This window comes from Piliocolobus tephrosceles, chromosome 1, assembly GCF_002776525.5.
Source record: "Piliocolobus tephrosceles isolate RC106 chromosome 1, ASM277652v3, whole genome shotgun sequence".
In the NCBI taxonomy this organism is placed as follows: Eukaryota; Metazoa; Chordata; class Mammalia; order Primates; family Cercopithecidae; genus Piliocolobus; species Piliocolobus tephrosceles.
This window is the reverse complement of record NC_045434.1, coordinates 123,910,488-123,924,010: the sequence shown is the minus strand read 5'-3', so window position 1 is coordinate 123,924,010 and position 13,523 is coordinate 123,910,488. Positions and strand designations below refer to the sequence as shown.

At 36.7% G+C, this 13,523-nt stretch overlaps 1 protein-coding gene across 3 annotated transcripts in view; it reads right to left on the bottom strand.

The window, feature by feature from the left end:
• DPYD (dihydropyrimidine dehydrogenase) overlaps positions 1 to 13,523 on the bottom strand; it is an 875,732-nt gene that overhangs the window by 633,256 nt on the left and 228,953 nt on the right. For 2 of the 3 annotated variants that reach the window (XM_023231016.1, XM_023231017.2), the window contains exon 5: positions 5,042 to 5,203. In XM_023231016.1, coding sequence (XP_023086784.1) covers positions 5,042 to 5,203 — 162 coding nt within the window. Of the gene's footprint in view, positions 1 to 3,260; positions 4,459 to 5,041; positions 5,204 to 13,523 lie in introns of those variants that run through there. The other variant, XM_023231018.2, reaches the window with a different exon arrangement.

Sequence of the window (13,523 nt, the reverse complement as noted above, 5' to 3'; positions counted from 1 at the left end):
AAAAGCAGACAAATTCACACATATTATCTTACTATATAAAATTAGAGTTATTAAAAATCAGTCTGGAAACAATAAACTACACAATAAATGGAACTGAGTTAACTGGCTTTCTGCAGAGAATCTAGGGTGAATGTGTTATATCAACAGATCCCTCCATCACCACATATACCACATAATGTTCAAAGAATAAATTTTTTTTAAAAAAGATGAGGAAGATGAATTGTCAATAAACAGACGAGAAAGTTTCTAAACTTCAACATTGATTTGAGAATTCCACATTATTTGTGGAACTACAATTTCTTAGGAAACATAAAACATAGAGCAGATTCATCAATTAATCAGAATATTAGACTTGGGAAGAGAATATCATGGCCTTTAGCATTTTATCTATAATATATGTTCAATCTAAAGCAAATAAAACAAAGTACATTTTATCAATTACATGAAAAAATTCTTCATTTTTTTATTTTTAGTTATTATGAATACATTCTAGTTGCAAATGTGTATGGTGTACATGTGAAATTTTGATAGATGCATACAATGTGTAATGATCAAGTCAGGGTAACTGGGATAGCCAACACTTCAAGCATTTGTCATTTCTTTGTGTTAATGAAAAATCCAATTTAATTCCAGATAGTTAATGGGTATAAAAATACACTTAGATAGAATAAGATGTACTGTTCAGTAGCACAACAGTGTAACTGTAATCATTTATTGTATATTTCGAAGTAATTATTGCATTACTGCAAATAGTACATGTTGATACAACAAGTATTGAGTAAAGTCAAATGAGAGGTGATAGTTTAGAAACCTGTTGAGAGACAAAAGGTAAAATAAAAAAAAAATTTTTAAATGTAAAAAAGGAAAATCTAAAGATAACTCTTTTCTGAATGAGTCACCTGATTTCATCTAGAATTGCATGTCAGTTACATTCTGTTTTTTGGCTTAAAAAAGCAGAAATTTCTTACATTTAAAAATATTTCAATAGTTTTTGGGGAACAGGTGATTTTTTTGTTATACCGATAAGCTTTTTAGTAGTGATTTCTGAGAATTTGGTGCACACATCACCCAAGTAGTGTACACTGTACCCAATGTGTAGTCTCATCCCTCATCCTGCCACCCACCATTTCTCTTCCCCCTAAGTCCACAAAGTCTAATGTATAATTCTTATGCTTTTGTGTCCTCACAAGTTAGCTTCCACTTATGAGTGAGAACATATGACGCTTGGTTTCCATTCCTGAGTTACTTCACTTAGAAAAATGGTCTCCAACTCCATCTAGGTTGCAGCAAATGCCATTATTTTGTTCCTTTTTATGGCTGAGTAGTATTCCATGGTGTGTGTGTGTGTGTATGTGTGTGTGTGTCTAACATTTTCATTATCCAATCATTGACTGATGTGTATTTGGGCTGGTTTCATATTTTTGCAATTGTGAATTGTGCTGCTATAAACGTGTGATCAAGTATCGATTTCATGTAATGACTTCTTTTCTTCCAGGTAGATACCCAGTAACATGATTGCTGGATCAAATGGTAGATCAACTTTTAGTTCTTTAAGAAATTTCCACACTGTTTTCCATAGTGGTTGTACTAGTTTGCATTCCCACCAGCAGTGTGAAAGTATTCCCTTTTCAACACATCCATGCCAACATCTATTATTTTTTGATTTTTAAATTATGACCGTTCTTACAGGAGTAAGGTGATATTGCATTCTGGTTTTAATTTGCATTTCCCTGATGATTGGTGATGTTGAGTGTTTTTTAACATTTTTGGTGGCCATTTGTATATCTTCTTCTGAAAATTCTCTATTCATGTCCTTAGCCTACTTTTTGATGGGATTTTTTTTTTCTTCTGATTTGTTTTGAGTTTCTTGTAGATTCTGGATATTAGTACAATAAAAGTATAAAATCTAAATAAAAGTGCTAAGAGGTATGTACCATAAAAAGGTATCTTTCATAGATATTAGAAAAATCTTATAAAATGCTTTTGTGAAATAAATTCTATATTTCGATGCCAATATCATAATCCAGTATATTCCTAAAAATTCAGTATTGAGGTGGTAATTTTAAGTATAAATTTTCCAGCTGTCATTCATTTTGACACAGAAATTCTGGAAAATTCGAATTTTTTAATTTTAATATTTCTAAATTGCCTCCATAACTTTTTAATCAGCAGAAGAGAACTGACTGACATGCAGCTAGTTTTCTATGTAAAATTTTTTTTTCAAACTTTAAGCAATGGGTAGAAAGATGCACTCTGATTTCCTTCTGCTTTTCCAACAAATTCATTAATTAAATTTCAGAGGCAATGAGAGTCTAGGTGGTCTATTAAATGTAAATAATACATGATTCTTTCAAAATTCCAATAAATACACAAATAATTTTCAAAATAAAATTTTCAAGGGTTATGTTTGTGCAGAGAAATTTAAAAACCATCATGAGATTGATAAAATCTATACCAAACTATTATTTCCAAGTTATTTTATTGAAACAATGTTACGACAGGATTAAAATAGTACTAGGGGAAAAAAGTGCCTCCTAGAGTGAGTCACAATCACCCTGGTAGCCTGTTTATTGCATGAACACACCAGTGTGTGAAGGAAGGTCGCTTTTTCACAATGCAAATGTGGAATCAGCAAAAAGTTGAATAGTAATGACAAAACAGGATCCACCCCCAACCCCGCAAAGAAAAAAAAAAAAAAGCAGCTGACCTCCTGATTCTATGGCAGGCTATATGCCTCATGTGATGTAGTCCTTTTCCTCAAAATCACGTGCTCATGTTCAGCTGGAGAAGAATAAGGTAGGTACCCGACCAATAATGACAGACTACTGAGTTGTCATTTTAAAAATCACTTATAAAGTCACAGGAAAAACAATTTTGAAAAATACCATACTGTTTTAATCTGCTTTCCTAACCTTTGCTTAATTTGGTTGAAAAAACAGATTTGTACTTCTTTAAAGGTCAAAAATCAATCATTGTTTTATCAAACAATAAAAACATAAAATTATTTGCATCATGTTGTACTTCAACTTAAATACTCATGTCAATAGTTTAGTAGTTTGAAATAACATTGTGCACTTTGTACTTCTTTCCATGAATATTAGTGAAAAAGGAGTTGCTCGTGTTGTTGTTTTTTTACCTTTCTTACAACTTTGAGAGTTGGGTAAACTTAAGTAAACCACACACTGACCTAGGGAATACAGGACTTTCTAAAACCAGGCACCCTAATCGGCCAACCCCAAAAGAAGGACAAAAAGCTTTTCTCAGTAGTGCCCACAAGGACATTTTTTATTTATAATTTGAAACTGAAATCACAGTATACAAAGTATAACTGGAATTAAATAGGCAGACACATTCCTATTCTAAATTCCTTGATGCACTTAAAAATGCATCTATCGCAGTCCTAATCTGTGCATAACTCTTCATTAGATGATACTTATGGCAAGACCTAAGTATGACAACTCTCGAATTTTACTGAGTTTCTAATAAATTCTGTACTGAGGACACATGTCTCTGTCTTAAATAGACTCCGCTCTGGGAATGAGTGGTACAACCAAGTAAGGGTTCCCAGAGGGATAGTGTTCCCAGAGAAAAGAATTAAAACCATGTGGGAGTTTCCAGAGGAATGGAATAATGTTTCTCTCTCTCTCTCTCTGGGGCGCTCTCTCTCTCTCTCTCTCTCTCTCTCTCTCTCACACACACACACACACACACACACACACACACACATATCCTTCTCATGACCAGATCAATGACAAACTAATGATATCATTTTAATTCATTTTGTTTTAAAATGCTGTGTTAGTTGATGACCGTTCACTTACTACATCCTGTGAAAGCTTGCCCCTGCCCTGGTTTAATGAAGAGGCAATGGGTCCCCAAAGAAAGATCAGGAGGAATTCAAGTGAATCTTCTCCATCAACTAAGGATTTTCACAGGTTGTAAAGATCATACTTCGTACTGGTCAGGTAAGCCTAATGCAATTGTGAATTTGGTAAGAAAAGAAATTAAATCCCAGAATTTATTGCAACAATTCACAACCTCAAATTGTTTCTATTTTCTTATTCCCAGGAGCTCTTCTTTAGAATTAACCTGTCAGAAAGCACGAAGGGAATAACCCTGATTTATTACTAAAAGCAAAGTGAGAATTAAGCTTGAGGAATATTATGGGAAGGGTCCTAAAATGAAAGAACACATTGTGTTTACGTTGACAAAACCAGATCGGTAAGTCATTAACTAAAAATCTAGTGTTGACAGGCATTTAATTTGACTTTCTAGCCAACTAGTCCCCAAAGATTATAAAATCTTACAATATCCTTCATATAAGCTGATCATTTAAATGATACATGGGAATTAACCTGCCTGTTGACTCCAAATAGGAGACCTCAGAGAGCCCAAGAGTGTCTGGAGAATCAAAGCCCTTTACAAATGATTCATTAAAGAGAAAGCCAGGATCAAAGTCTATGGGATACATAGAAAAAAAGTGCTTTCATTTTATTTCATTATACATTTTTTGTCCAAATAAAAGACCTGCTTCCAATCTATAAGTTCACAAAATCTAACGACATTATTAATGTTGCTAAATAATGTTACTCAGTTTCAGAGTTTTTGAAAATTCTCTAACCTTTATTTCTCAAAGAAAGCAACAAAATATGCAGTATTTCAAGCTTTAAAGATTAAGGAGAGTTTCGGGGAAAATAATCCATTGAGGAAGATAGACTTTTCATAAGAGGGTCTCCTTGCCATACTTCCATATAAAGTTAATGAATAAGTTCTATTTTCGGATCATCTAATTTATATAATTTCACTGAAAGTATTTTAATAACCTGCTGGGATGGCAACTAATTTGACATATGGTTTTATAAACTTCATTTTTGTAGCCAAGCTGCTGAACAAAAATAAAGTTTGTTGTACAAAATATACTTGAGCTGTGTGTCACACTAAAAATGTTGGGTATCAACAGAGCACCAAGGATTAAAGTTATTTTAAGATACTTGTGCATGGTGATGGTAGTGGGGGGATGTCATGTGTATATCATACATACCTCAGTAGCAAATTGCTGCAATCCACCAATATTAATGGGTCCCTCTTCAGTGGCGTATAAATTGCATCCACCTACACAAAGATCAGAGGTTGGACATACCATTCCACAAGTCAGACCAAGTGGGTTGTCAGAAAAAATCATCTTAGCAGCTCCATAATAGTTCTGCAAAATTGATACAAAATAAAATTTTACTACTTAAAAATATACTTTAAACAGCCAAATTATGACAAACATTATTTCTTTCACTAGGTAATTAGATCGAAGAGAATGATGTGTATAAGATGTATAGGTTTCACTACCACTATCAGGAACTCTCAATTAAAACTTAGCCAAGTATTTGACACATAGGAATATTCAATGCACAGTACGTTGATAAATGAATAATCTATTTTGGAAAACTGAAGTTTAAAATACAAATGTTCTGTAAATAGTTTACATTTGTAAGTTATCTAACTGTATCTTGTCACAAATTATTCATTTCATTTTTTAACAAATGTAAATTAGATAGCATTGTTTGAAGAAACTCAAAACCTAAACTTTAAAACAACAACAAAAATAGTTGTACTCAGGTTATCCTCCATTTAACTAAATTAAAAGCAGCCAGAGCTTTCATTATTTTGGAACATATTATTTCCTGAAAAAAGAATGAATAATAAGCTGAATATCTGGGAGAATGTTTGCCTCTAATCAAAAGGAAGAATTGCATCTGACCAGTACTCTTGAAAACTATCAAATACATCAAAAACAAGAAAAGTCTGGCAAATTTTAACAGACAAGAGAAGCCTAAGGACACATGACAAATAAATGTATAGCGGTGATTTTTATGATATCCTGGAACAGAAAAAAATGTAAAAATTGAGAAAACCTGAATAAACTAGGAATGTATCAATATTATTTCATTAAATGCAACAAATATACCACACTAATGTAGGGTGTTAATAATAGGGGTAATTATGAGTGCATATGAAAACTCTCTGTACTACCGTCACAATTTTTCCATAAATCTAAAACTGTTCTAAAATACATTTTAAGAATAGAGTTGATAGAATACACTGAAAAATATACACATACTGCATTTATTTTTCCTTTGGCTTTTATTTATAATAATTTTGAAGGTCTTTGAAAGCACAGACATTGCTTCCATGAAAAGCCTCAGACATAAGTACAAATTCCTTGTGATTACAGAATACTGATGATAACAAAAAGTAACAATGACATTTACTATTTAATGACTCTTTAATATATCCCCGGCACTTTAAAAGACTTTTATTTACTCTTATCGCCAATTATTTTATTTACTGTTATCATCTCTCACTATATAGGATGCCCATTGCTTGATCAAATTCCTAAATGCAAGAAGAGACAGGACCAATGCCTGATAATAATAAGAAAACAATACATAAAAGAAGCAAACTCCTAGGTAATCCAGAAATTTAAGTCAAAAAAAGAAGACTTTTAAAACTAACCTTGATGAAAATTCAGGAAAAGAAAAGACAAAAAAAAAAACAATTAAAAATACCACCAGAGAAGATGGCCGAATAGGAACAGCTTCAGTCTCCATCTCCCAGCGTGAGCATCACAGAAGACCGGTGATTTCTGCATTTTCAATTGAGGTACTGCGGTCATCTCACTCGGGAGTGCCGGACAATCCGTGCGGGTCAGCTGCTGCAGCCTGACCAGCCAGAGCTGAAGCAGGGCGAGGCATCGCCTCACCTGGGAAGCGCGAGGGGGAAGGGAGTCCCTTTTCCTAGCCAGGGGAACTGAGACACACAACACCTGGAAAATCGGGTAACTCCCACCCCAATACTGCGCTGTAACACCGGCACACCGGAGATTATATCCCACACCTGGCCGGGAGGGTCCCACGCCCACGGAGCCTCTCTCCTTGCTAACACAGCAGTCTGCGGCAATCTAACCGCAACGCAGCAGCGAGGCTGGGGGAGGGGCGCCCGCCATCGCTGAGGCTTAAGTAGGTAAATAAAGCTGCTGGGAAGCTCGAACTGGGTGGAGCTCACAGCAGCTCAAGGAAACCTGCCTGTCTCTGTAGACTCCGCGTCTGGGGACAGGGCTCAACTAAAGGAGCAGAAGCCTGTGCAGACTCGAACGACTCTGTCTGACAGCTTTGAAGAGAGCAGTGGATCTCCCAACATGGAGGTTGAGATCTGAGAAGGGGCAGTCTGCCTACTCAAGTGGGTCGCTGACCCCTGAGTAGCCTAACTGGGAGACATCCCCCACTAGGGGCAGTCTGACACCCCACACCTCACAGGGTGGAGTACACCCCTGAGAGGAAGCTTCCAAAGCGAGAATCAGACAGGTGCACTCGCTGTTCAGCAATATTCTGTCTTCTGCAACCTCTGCTGCTGATACCCAGGCAAACAGGGTCTGGAGTGGACCTCAAACAATCTCCAACAGACCTATAGCTGAGGGTCCTGACTGTCAGAAGGAAAACTATCAAACAGGAAGGACACCTATACCAAAACCCCATCAGTACGTCACCATCATCAAAGACCAGAGACACATAAAACCACAAAGATGGGGAAAAAGCAGGGCAGAAAAGCTGGAAATTCAAAAAATAAGAGCGCATCTCCTCCTGCAAAGGAGCACAGCCCATCGCCAGCAACGGATCAAAGCTGGTCAGAGAATGATTTTGATGAGATGAGAGAAGAAGGCTTCAGTCCATCAAACCTCTCAGAGCTAAAGGAGGAATTACGTACCCAGCGCAAAGAAACTAAAAATCTTGAAAAAAGAGTGGAAGAATTGACAGCTAGACTAATTAATGCAGAGAAGGTCATAAACGAAATGACAGAGATGAAAACCATGACACGAGAAATACGAGACAAATGCACAAGCTTCAGTAACCGACTCGATCAACTGGAAGAAAGAGTATCAGCGATGGAGGATCAAATGAATGAAATGAAGCGAGAAGAGAAACCAAAAGAAAAAAGAAGAAAAAGAAATGAACAAAGCCTGCAAGAAGTATGGGATTATGTCAAAAGACCAAATCTACGTCTGATTGGGGTGCCTGAAAGTGAGGGGGAAAATGGAACCAAATTGGAAAACACTCTACAGGATATCATCCAGGAGAACTTCCCCAACCTAGCAGGCCAGGCCAACATTCAAATTCAGGAAATACAGAGAACGCCACAAAGATACTCCTCCAGAAGAGCAACTCCAAGACACATAATTGCCAGATTCACCAAAGTTGAAATGAAGGAAAAAATCTTAAAGGCAGCCAGAGAGAAAGGTCGGGTTACCCACAAAGGGAAGGCCATCAGACTGACAGCAGATCTCTCAGCAGAAACTCTACAAGCCAGAAGAGAGTGGGAGCCAATATTCAATGTTCTTTAAGAAAAGAATTTTAACCCCAGAATTTCATATCCAGCCAAACTAAGTTTCATAAGTGAAGGAGAAATAAAATTCTTTACAGATAAGCAAATGCTTAGAGATTTTGTCACCACCAGGCCTGCCTTACAAGAGACCCTGAAGGAAGCCCTAAACATGGAAAGGAACAACCGGTACCAGCCATTGCAAAAACATGCCAAAATGTAAAGACCATAGAGGCTAGGAAGAAACTGCATCAACTAATGAGCAAAATAACCAGTTAATAGCATAATGGCAGGATCAAGTTCACACATAACAATATTAACCTTAAATGTAAATGGACTAAATGCTCCAATTAAAAGACACAGACTGGCAAACTGGATAAAGAGTCAAGACCCATCAGTCTGCTGTCTTCAGGAGACCCATCTCACATGCAGAGACATACATAGGCTCAAAATAAAGGGATGGAGGAAGATCTACCAAGCAAATGGAGAACAAAAAAAAGCAGGGGTTGCAATCCTAGTCTCTGATAAAACAGACTTTAAACCATCAAAGATCAAAAGAGACAAAGAAGGCCATTACATAATGGTAAAGGGATCAATTCAACAGGAAGAGCTAACTATCCTAAATATATATGCACCCAATACAGGAGCACCCAGATTCATAAAGCAAGTCCTTAGAGACTTACAAAGAGACTCAGACTCCCATAAAATAATAATGGGAGACTTCAACACTCCACTGTCAACATTAGACAGATCAACGAGACAGAAAGTTAACAAGGATATCCAGGAATTGAACTCATCTCTGCACCAAGCGGACCTAATAGACATCTATAGAACTCTCCACCCCAAGTCAACAGAATATACATTCTTCTCAGCACCACATTGCACTTATTCCAAAATTGACCACATAATTGGAAGTAAAGCACTCCTCAGCAAATGTAAAAGAACAGAAATTATAACAAACTGTCTCTCTCACCACAGTGCAATCAAACTAGAACTCAGGACTAAGAAACTCAATCAAAACCGCTCAACTACATGGAAACTGAACAACCTGCTCCCGAATGACTACTGGTTACATAACGAAATGAAGGCAGAAATAAAGATGTTCTTTGAAACCAATGAGAACAAAGATAAAACATACCAGAATCTCTGGGACACATTTAAAGCAGTGTGTAGAGGGAAATTTATAGCACTAAGTGCCCACAAGAGAAAGCAGGAAAGATCTAAATTTGACCCTCTAACATCACAATTAAAAGAACTAGAGAGGCAAGAGCAAACACATTCAAAAGCTAGCAGAAGGCAAGAAATAACTAAGATCAGAGCAGAACTGAAGGAGATAGAGACACAAAAAACCCTCCAAAAAATCAATGAATCCAGGAGTTGGTTTTTTGAAAAGATCAACAAAATTGACAGACCGCTAGCAAGGCTAATAAAGAAGAAAAGAGAGAGGAATCAAATAGACGCAATAAAAAATGATAAAGGGGATATCACCACCGACCCCACAGAAATACAAAACTACCTTCAGAGAATACTATAAATACCTCTACGCAAATCAACTAGAAAATCTAGAAGAAATGGATAATTTCCTGGACACTTACACTCTTCCAAGACTAAACCAGGAAGAAGTTGAATCCCTGAATAGACCAATAGCAGCCTCTGAAATTGAGGCAACAATTAATAGCCTACCCACCAAAAAAAACCCAGGACCGGATGGATTCACAGCTGAATTCTACCAGAGGTACAAGGAGGAGCTGGTACCATTCCTTCTGAAACTATTCCAATCAATAGAAAAAGAGGGAATCCTCCCTAACTCATTTTATGAGGTCAACATCATCCTGATACAAAAGCATGGCGGAGACACAACAAAAAAAGAGAATTTTAGACCAATCTCCCTGATGAACATCGATGCAAAAATCCTCAATAAAATACTGGCAAACCGGATTCAGCAGCACATCAAAAAGCTTATCCACCATGATCAAGTGGGCTTCATCCCTGGGATGCAAGGCTGGTTCAACATTCGCAGATCAATCAACGTAATCCAGCATATAAACAGAACCAAAGACAAGAACCACATGATTATCTCAATAGATGCAGAAAAGGCTTTTGACAAAATTCAACAGCCCTTCATGCTAAAAACGCTCAACAAATTTGGTATTGATGGAACGTACCTCAAAATAATAAGAGCTATTTATGACAAACCCACAGCTAATATCATACTGAATGGGCAAAAACTGGAAAAATTCCCTTTGAAAACTGGCACAAGACAGGGATGCCCTCTCTCACCACTCCTATTCAACATAGTGTTGGAAGTTCTGGCTAGGGCAATCAGGCAAGAGAAAGAAATCAAGGGTATTCAGTTGAGAAAAGAAGAAGTCAAATTGTCCCTGTTTGCAGATGACATGACTGTATATTTAGAAAACCCCATCATCTCAGCCCAAAATCTTCTTAAGCTGATAAGCAACGTCAGCAAAGTCTCAGGATACAAAATTAATGTGCAAAAATCACAAGCATTCTTATACACCAGTAACAGACAAGCAGAGAGCCAAATCAGGAATGAACTTCCATTCACAATTGCTTCAAAGAGAATAAAATACCTAGGAATCCAACTTACAAGGGATGTAAAGGACCTCTTCAAGGAGAACTACAAACCACTGCTCAGTGAAATCAAAGAGGACACCAACAAATGGAAGAACATACCATGCTCATGGATAGGAAGAATCAATATCGTGAAAATGGCTATACTGCCCAAGGTTATTTATAGATTCAATGCCATCCCCATCAAGCTACCAATGAGTTTCTTCACCAAATTGGAAAAAACTGCTTTATAGTTCATATGGAACCAAAAAAGAGCCCGCATTGCCAAGACAATCCTAAGTCAAAAGGACAAAGCCGGAGGCGTCACGCTACCTGACTTCAATCTATACTACAAGGCTACAGTAACCAAAACAGCATGGTACTGGTACCAAAACAGAGATATAGACCAATGGAACAGAACGGAGCCCTCAGAAATAATGCCACACATCTACAGCCATCTGATCTTTGACAAACCTGACAAAAACAAGAAATGGGGAAAGGATTCCCTATTTAATAAATGGTGCTGGGAAAATTGGCTAGCCATAAGTAGAAAGCTGAAACTGGATCCTTTCCTCACTCCTTATACGAAGATTAATTCAAGATGGATTGGAGACTTAAATGTTAGACCTAATACCATAAAAACCCTAGAAGAAAATCTAGGTAGTACCATTCAGGACATAGGCATGGGCAGGGACTTCATGTCTAAAACACCAAAAGCAACGGCAGCAAAAGCCAAAATTGACAAATGGGATCTCATTAAACTAAAGAGCTTCTGCACAGCAAAAGAAACTACCATCAGAGTGAACAGGCAACCTACAGAATGGGAGAAAATTTTTGCAGTCTACTCATCTGACAAAGGGCTCATTTCCAGAATCTACAAAGAACTCAAACAAATATACAAGAAAAAAACAAACAACCCCATCAAAAAGTGGGGAAAGGATATGAACAGACATTTCTCAAAAGAAGACATTCATACAGCCAACAGACACATGAGAAAATGCTCATCATCACTCGCCATCAGAGAGATGCTAATCAAAACCACAATGAGATACCATCTCACACCAGTTAGAATGGCAATCATTAAAAAATCAGGAAACAACAGGTGTTGGAGAGGATGTGGAGAAATAGGAACACTTTTACACTGTTGGTGGGATTGTAAACTAGTTCAACCATTATGGAAAACAGTATGGCGATTCCTCCAGGATCTAGAACTACATGTACCATATGACCCAGCCATCCCACTACTGGGTATATACCCAAAGGATTATAAATTATGCTACTACAAAGACACATGCACACGTATGTTTATTGCGGCACTATTCACAATAGCAAAGACTTGGAATCAACCCAAATGTCCATCAGTGACAGACTGGATTAAGAAAATGTGGCACATATACACCATGGAATACTATGCAGCCATAAAAAAGGATGAGTTTGCGTCCTTTGTAGGGACATGGATGCAGCTGGAAACCATCATTCTTAGCAAATTATCACAAGAAGAGAAAACCAAACACCGCATGTTCTCACTCATAGGTGGGAACTGAACAATGAGCTCACTTGGACTCGGGAAGGGGAACATCACACACTGGGGCCTATCATGGGGAGGGGGGAGGGGGGAGGGATTGCATTGGGGAGTTATACCTGATATAAATGATGAATTGATGGGTGCTGACGAGTTGATGGGTGCAGCACACCAACATGGCACATGTATACATATGTAACCTGCACGTTATGCACATGTACCCTAGAACTTAAAGTATAATAAAAAAAAAAAAAAATCTAGACTGTAATATCACACCATTTGTTCGATACAAAAGTCAGACTATAAAGTGAAAGTTTGCTCTTTATTGATAAGAATATGAGTAATTCCTTAATTGACAGACTGCTGTGATGCATAGTACAGTGTGTTAATTATATTCTACAGTGGATATAAAAAGGTTTTTCAAAAAAAGTCTCCATTCTAAGTACATTAATTTAAACCCATTAATAGCTTCAAAATATAATTAGTATCGATTCTAATAATTTACTTTAATATTTTTAATTTTTCAAAGTAGTTTTCAAAAAAACTAAACCCAAATTTCTTTAACATGATGTCTATTACATTATACTTTTTACCCAACATTCAAGATGTTAATAGCATTTATAAAATTTGGTCATGATAGCAAATGTTCCAGCCTTTTATATTTTAATAATAGCTCATAATCTGCATATTTGTTAATATCGATAGTATAGTGTAATACAAAGGCACATTGAACAAGAAATCTAGAAAATTCAGTTATACTATCAAGCAACTGTGTGATTAGCTTTGCTGCATTTCAAATTTCTATACAATGAGATGCCTAGTTCAAATACATTTTCTTTTTGTCTATATTCTGTTACACTGACTTTTACTTACTAATATTAAAAAATATTCAAACTAAAAAAAAAAAAAAAAAAGAAAAAAGCATTCGGGTACATCCATTGAGATCTCTACCTGGTTACTCATATTGCCTGGTCATTGATTGCCTTCAGCTGACTAGACCCTGTTGTGATAAAACAATATAATCAATGTTGACATCTCCTACACAAGAGGTACTATAAGTAGA